Genomic DNA, 7,738 nt, shown 5'->3' on the forward strand with positions numbered 1-7,738 from the left:
AACAAATTGGGTCATTGCAAAATTTATTTGAAGTTTTCTCGGACCAAACTAGGACCATTCGAAAACAGTCAACTACCACGTGTTTCTCTATAGGAAAAGAAATCTTCGCTGTCGTGCTACCTCACCTTTTGACCTTTACAGATCCCCAAAATTCGATTTCAATCCTGAGATATTCAATACAAACCAAAAAACTCCGTGAATTGTTGTCATTCTTCATATGAAAGAAGTTTAAATCTTGTCGTGCTATCTTGACACACCCTAAAAATTTATGTGAGTGCAACATTTAGCCAATGGGATTTCAAGTCAGGACGCGTTTGACACAAGTACCGTAAACCGGGGTGACTTTGATAGGATTTCAGTTTGTTTTTGGAATATTTTCCAACAGGTAAGGTTTTTATCAAGATTATTATTTTTAAAACATGTACTGGGGTAGGCCACACAAAGTCCATGCACTATTTTGGAAAAAAGTTGTTTCAATAGTGTTTAGAAAAATAGTTACGTTAAAAATTCTTAGTTTAAATTCCGGGGTGACTTTGATAGTCATAGTTTTCCTTGTTAAAATCATATTTAAGATGTACAAACTTTATTTGTACGTTATATGTACCATCACTAAATTAGCTGATATAGTTTTTAAGAAAAAAAATCAATGTTCATGATTAGTTAACTAAGTTTATAAGCTTTTTAACAAAATACATATAAATTTTAGGTAAAATTGTTAAAAAGTCGGAATTTTGTCTGAAATTTGGTAAAACTGGTTTTGTTTATGGAATTATCGATTTATATTGCATTTTATACTGAATTCGAAGCAAGAATCGCAAGTTTTCACATTTTGTATAAAATTTGTTCTACTGAAAATGCATATAAATCTGGAAATTTTTTGAAATTGCGTTTCAAAAACGCATATTATTTATTATTAACAAACTTATTAAACCTTCTCCTAGTGGAAAATTGTCCAAAGCATCCGAAAATGCATTCCGTTTTCCGATTCAAAATCATGTTCATTGAGAAAATTATGACACTTTGGGATGTTTAAAATAATGACTTTCATCGGTATTTTCTTAACTATAGTAAACTAATTTTTTAAACTTTTCAAAATTGTATGAAAAGTTCTTTTTGAGGTACTTCGAACACTTCTCTACCACGGTCAGTATGATTCTAAACCATTCCTTACGTATTTTATTTGTACTTTTCATTTTGCGGAAAAATCGCAAACCTATCAAAGTCACCCCGGCTATCAAAGTCACCCCGTTTTACGGTAAGAGCAAACTCAACTGCAAAACAATTATGACTGTAAATGGATGATTAAATCAAAATAAATAGTATATGAAAAGCCTCAAAGTCATTCTCCATAAAACTAATACAATGTTTGAATCTCTAAATATTATTTTTTCGACGCTCGATAATGTTATACATTTTTTAAAAAGCTCAAAACCCATAAAATCAAACTATGTAAAGTCGTAGCAAAAACTCCAAAACTGCACAATTGTGCAATTTTATAGCCAGCTGATTTATGACACTTGCATTTGACACCTTTCGCCAATCCAGCCCCCACGAATCCAACTGGTCGGAAGAGGAACCACACCCATATTTCTGGTGGCCGTTTATCAACAGTTATCAAACCCAGAGAACACGTTGAACGAAAAAAAAGCACGCCGTTTCATTTAATAACCCCCCGTGGTTGGCTGGCTGGCTGCAGCTGATAATGATGACACTAGATTGGAATAGTTGGTGTGGTTTCGGTGAATGTGTCCCCGGGTGCAGACCCGGATCATGGTGCCATTTAAAATCAATTTTGGAACCCGGCCAATATACAGAGCGGGAGAGAGAGAGCGCGCGAGAGAGTGATCTGCTTCCGGTTCCGGGACCGAAAGCGAGAAAAGGTGACAACAGTCGTAATGAAAAAATAAATAATAAACTACGATGAGTGGAGAGACACGGCGCACACTTCCGGCACCGACGTCAAATTTCGGGGCGTAGAGCAATCTGTTGATGATGTATAGAGGGTCTGATGAAGTGTGTGGTTCTCTTTCAACATTTGGTGCACATCACATTAAACCATACACCATATGATGCTGATTGATCCTGCCGCCCAAACGGCCGGAAGGACATGTTGTGCAAGTGCGCATTTCGGAACACATTTGGGTTGCAGATTGTTGAATTATCGATGAGGCGCCTGTCTGAGGGTGACTTCGCGATGGCTGATTTATTTGAATTTTGGGTTTGAAGATGTTTTGATGAGAGCTGAGCAAACGTACTTGGAAAAACCTGATTGTGTGAAAGAAATCAACTGTGTGGCAACCTTTAAATTAGAGTAACCTGTAGAATTCAATATCTTCACATGCATCGTTTTTTCCAAAATGTCCTAAATCTTGTCTCGGTAGCATACCGAATCCATTTCAAAGGAGAGTGGGCCAATTTGTATGGGAGCTGGTCCAAGGACGTACACGAACGGGAGCAACTTTATTCGAAAGATCTCGCCGAGACATGAAAACAAGTCTTCTCGAGGAACTCTCTAAACCCCGGGGTTCAAAAGTTACAACTTGTTGAAGTTTAAGAATTTTGGGTTAAAATGTACAAAAAATCGTATTTTTGCTATTTCTAAAATCACTCATAAAATCCTTATTTTATTATGGATTTCGATGATCTTTACTGCATTCGACGCGTATCAGCAAAAACTATAAGTTCTAATATGTTTTAGCATGATTGAACCATGACTTCTGTTCGGGCCGGGGCTCGAACTTGTGCCGGACGTTGGAGGTTTTGCTTCCCACCTTCGTTGGTGGCACCTGAAGACCTCGGAGACAGGTAACACCTCACTACCGTACACTATGGGCACTCGCACTTCGCACTTTCCACCGTGAAAGTGTCGTTGTTGCTTCACGATCACCTCAACGATCACACTCAGTCCGCTGGACTTGTTTCAGCGGCACTAGAGAACAGATCACTACACGGCGAATCTTTACGATTTGGATTCAAATTGTCGAATGATTTCGGATCAGAAATAAACTCGATTTGGTTACTGCACGACTTGTGTATTGGACTTGGAATTCGGCTGATACAAAAGAACGCGACGTACTGCTTGTGGTTCTCGTATTGATCTTCTGTCTAGGCTACTTTTTCCAATTCTGCTTCACACGGTAGAGATACAGATTCTCTCAACTGAGAGATATTAGCGAGGATGATGATACCGTGTGGTAGAGCAACTTCAGTATTTTGCATGCAGTTATTTTTTGTGTGTTTAGTTCATAAGTAAATTCAAATAACTAACCCTAAATGTGAGTGTGTGTGTGTGTGTCTTCGAATGCATTCTGTGTAAATTGTGTACTAAAACTAATTCGAACTATTTACATCTGTACAACACCTTCATGGTCAGTTCAGATCTGACCATTCCGGCCACCTTGAAATAGCCGTGGCTGTTTCAAAACTCTCTTCTCCTCTCTTCTTATCTTCGGCAACGTTCGGGAAGACTTCGTGTCGCCATGACACGATCCATTGATGACATTCATTCCGGACGTGGGTGGTTCATTAATGACGCCTCGACCGTCTTGAATCACGTGGCATCATCTGAAACAACAAAGACCCGGTAGACCGAACGTTTGGGTTAGAGTGAATGGAACGGTGCTCACCAGTTCGCATTCCTTATGCGCATCGAGCAGTTTCGGAGTGCTCTACCGGTCTTTGGAGTTTCTGCAGTTCTTGGTGGTGGTTGGCTTGACTCGCGTGCATCATCTGGAACAGCGAAAGACCCGGTAGAACGGACGGGTGGAGATGGAGCGAATGGAACGGTACTCACCTGTTCACATTCCAATTTCGCATTGAGCATGTTTCGGACAGCTCGACCGATCTTTGAAGATTCTGCAAATTCGGCTTTCTGCAAGCCTTCTCCTGCGGTTGATACTTCTCCTTTGTAGACGTGCTGCTTGTAGAACTTCTTCTGCCTTGGCACCGGACAGCTTTCAGCTTCGGCCAACTTGCGGAGGTGTGGTTGATTGAAGAACGTGAGCGAATTTGACGGAACGGCACGGCATGTGCGCTTTGGCGATTTGTCGGTCAGCTGCATTTCGGTCTGCCGTTCGATCATCTCGTTTCCTGCACCGTTGACGGCTGGAGATGTTTGACCGAAGCACGATCGTAGATCTGCTTGCATGAACGAGCTGGCTAGCGGGTATCCGAAACAACAGTGGGGCTTGGTATTGTTGTCCTTACGCATGTGGCTGAGGCGAGCTTTCTTGGCGGGTTTCGTAGATGGGACTTCTTTACGGCGGCTTGCGTGGGTAGAAACGCGATGCGCGGCACTCTCGCGGGAGTTGCCGTGGGTGACTTGCGGATTTTTCGACCGAGGAAGAAATGCGACGTATCTTCCGTTGTGAGTTTGAGTGGGAGTGGAGGAACTTTGTTTGTTAAGATGGCTTGCATTTGGTTCGGCAGCTTCGAGCTTCAAAATGGGTTGAGGAGCTACTAGTAAAGCTCGAGTGGTGGTGGAGAAGCAGCACAACGTGGACGCTCCGTCGGACTTGGTGGGAATCTTGCCAGTTACTGTCCATCCGAAATGAGTTTCGACAAGTAACGGAAGTCCGTCACCGATTGGCTTGCGTTGTCCGGTGTGAAGTTCATGGTAGAATTCACCACCAATCAGGATGTCGATCGCTCCTGGCCTGTGGAAGTGAGGATCGGCTAGTCGGACATCGGGCATGTTCCAATGAGTGATGTCTACTGCACTTCTTGGGAGATTGACCATGGGCGGTTTCATGATCAAGAAATCGAGGGTGGTGGAGAATTGGCTTGTTAGCGACTTGACTGTGGTGGTGATTTGTTGGTCGATCTTCTTGGCAGATTCTCCTAGTCCAGCTACGGCGACATCCACGTTCTTTCTGCGAATGTTGAGCAAGTCCGCCAGGTTGTTCGAGACGAAGTTGGACATCGATGCCGAATCTAGAAGCGCTCTGACTAGGAGTTCTCTCCCGTGGTTATCGGTGATGAGAAGGTTTACTGTTTCCAAAAGAACCGTATCTTGCTTCGCTACAATTGGAAGGCTGGTTTCAGAGGAATTTGCTAATCCAAAGGTTCCAATGGTTGTAGGCAGGTTGTGTTGAGGAGCTGTGGAATTGGAAGCCACAGCAGCGTCTTGAGTGTGGTCCGATGCACCTGGGTCGTGCAGCAGCGTATGGTGCTTCGCTTGGCATATCCTGCAGGAGAACTTCGATCTGCAGGCACGCGCTTGGTGATTTTGGCGGAAGCAATTCCAGCACAGGCTTCGTTGGGTGACCAGCTCGCGACGCTGGATCACTGCAAGCTTAGTAAATGCTGGACATTCGTATAACAGGTGTTGCTTCGAGCATGACGGACACTGCGGTGTGTACGTCCTTGTTTCCGATGTGGCTGCGTTCGCGATGAACTTAACTGATTGGGATTTCTTCTGACTAGCGCCGGCCACCTTGACATTGCCGCTTTGACGGTGCTGCAAGTCACTTGCGAAGGACTTCAGCATGCGAACGTGGTTGTTCAGGAACTCTATCAACTCCTCGTAGGTCACCACCTCCTTCTTGCTCGAGTCCTGTTCCCAAGCACGTAGGGTAGCGTAATCCAGTTTGTCGCTGAGAATAAATACGAGCGGTGTATCCCACTGGTTGATCGGCTCTCCAAGCTTCTCCAGGGCTTTGACATGTCGCTGGAAGTCGTCAACCAACGTGTTCAAATCTTGTGCTGATTCACCTTCCATTGATGGCAACTCGTACAGTCTTCGGAATAGGGTTTTTCTCAGCGAGCGTTTGTTGTCGTACTTCTTTAAGAGTTCCTCCCAGGTCGGCGCGTACTTATCTGCTTGAATCTCAACAGTTTCGAATTGTTTTCTGGCGGGATCCTCTAACGATTGTAGCAGGTATTGTAGCTTGTTGACTACGGGAATGTCCTCGTTGATGTGAATCATGGAAACAAAGTTGTCTCGGAATGAAATCCATCTTGATTCGTCTCCGTTGAACTTGGGTAGATCAATCTTGGGCAGCCTGTGATGGAATGTTGACGGTCCTTGTGAATGAGTAAAGCTGGAGTTCAACGAAGTATCCGCATGCGCTGTGTGGTGATCCGCCTTGGAGAGCAGGAAACCTTTGGCTTCACAAAAAGCATCCTCGAATTCGCACCGCACCGCTAGATGTGCTTTGAAGGATTCCGGTTTGTCCAGCTGCTCGATTTCCGACTGCACGGAAAGGAATTCCTTGTAGGTCCTGTTCAACGTCTCTAGTCGCACCGGTATTTGGATAACATGCTTTTCGTGATCGTATGCAGCCACAAATTTCTCAACCAACTCTCGTGTAGCCACAAGTCGCTCTCGCTTTTGCAGCAGATCAGCCAGCTTTTTATCCGCCTTGGTTGTCATCTCAACACTCCACTCTACTCACTCACCAAACGAAACGAAACGCGAAACGATTGCGGCGGAATACCATTTACCGTCGCGCGTGCGTGGTACTCTACGCGTACGCGAACGAAAACGACCGAAAGGGACACAAATCGAAACGTGTTTCCAGCTGTGGTGTGCCCTTTTTGCGATCCGCGAATCCGCTAAACGCCACTACGCAAACGCAAAGTCTCGAGTTTCCTCCCAGAGACAGATTTTTGTTGGAATTAAATTCAACCGCCACAACTTGGCGTGCCCACTTTTGTTTGCGTCACTGTAAGTGCATTCGTTGAGTACTTGCCCACTTTTGCTTTGCTTGCCCACTTTTCGCTCTCTGTGCCCCTCTCAGTGAATCAAGTGCACAGCGCGTAGAATTTGAGCTGCGTTTGTCGCTAATTCGTAGAATTGTGCTCTTTTGCCTTATGCTTTCACTTTGCCAAACATGCGATTTTGTCATGCAATTCATCCACCATTTGCAACCAGCCAAATTAGTGCAAATGTGGGAACCCGTCAACGGTAGTAGTACTAGATCGAGTGCCTCACCTTTTGTGGTCAAGTTCCATTGACCACTTACCAACACCGCTGCAGCGCTATCCGTCCGCACTACAGGTCCCAGGTTCGACGTCGTCCTCCGATCCGGCTCGAAGGACCAAATGTTCGGGCCGGGGCTCGAACTTGTGCCGGACGTTGGAGGTTTTGCTTCCCACCTTCGTTGGTGGCACCTGAAGACCTCGGAGACAGGTAACACCTCACTACCGTACACTATGGGCACTCGCACTTCGCACTTTCCACCGTGAAAGTGTCGTTGTTGCTTCACGATCACCTCAACGATCACACTCAGTCCGCTGGACTTGTTTCAGCGGCACTAGAGAACAGATCACTACACGGCGAATCTTTACGATTTGGATTCAAATTGTCGAATGATTTCGGATCAGAAATAAACTCGATTTGGTTACTGCACGACTTGTGTATTGGACTTGGAATTCGGCTGATACAAAAGAACGCGACGTTTGTGCTTGCAAAGTGTATTTCGTACTGCTTGTGGTTCTCGTATTGATCTTCTGTCTAGGCTACTTTTTCCAATTCTGCTTCACACGGTAGAGATACAGATTCTCTCAACTGAGAGATATTAGCGAGGATGATGATACCGTGTGGTAGAGCAACTTCAGTACTTTGCATGCAGTTATTTTTTGTGTGTTTAGTTCATAAGTAAATTCAAATAACTAACCCTAAATGTGAGTGTGTGTGTGTGTGTGTCTTCGAATGCATTCTGTGTAAATTGTGTACTAAAACTAATTCGAACTATTTACATCTGTACAACACCTTCATGGTCAGTTCAGATCTGAC

At 44.4% G+C, this 7,738-nt stretch overlaps 1 protein-coding gene across 1 annotated transcript; it reads right to left on the reverse strand.

Moving 5' to 3' along the window:
• Positions 1-3,639: 3,639 nt before the first annotated feature.
• On the reverse strand, positions 3,640-6,373 carry LOC120420351 (uncharacterized). The gene is made up of 2 exons (XM_039583351.1): positions 3,794-6,373; positions 3,640-3,729 (listed from the first exon to the last, which is right to left on the reverse strand). The coding sequence occupies exons 1-2, from the start codon at positions 6,371-6,373 to the stop codon at positions 3,640-3,642; spliced, it is 2,670 nt and encodes an 889-aa protein (XP_039439285.1).
• Positions 6,374-7,738: the final 1,365 nt, after the last annotated feature.

Source organism: Culex pipiens, chromosome 2, assembly GCF_016801865.2.
Source record: "Culex pipiens pallens isolate TS chromosome 2, TS_CPP_V2, whole genome shotgun sequence".
Classification (NCBI taxonomy): domain Eukaryota; kingdom Metazoa; phylum Arthropoda; class Insecta; order Diptera; family Culicidae; genus Culex; species Culex pipiens.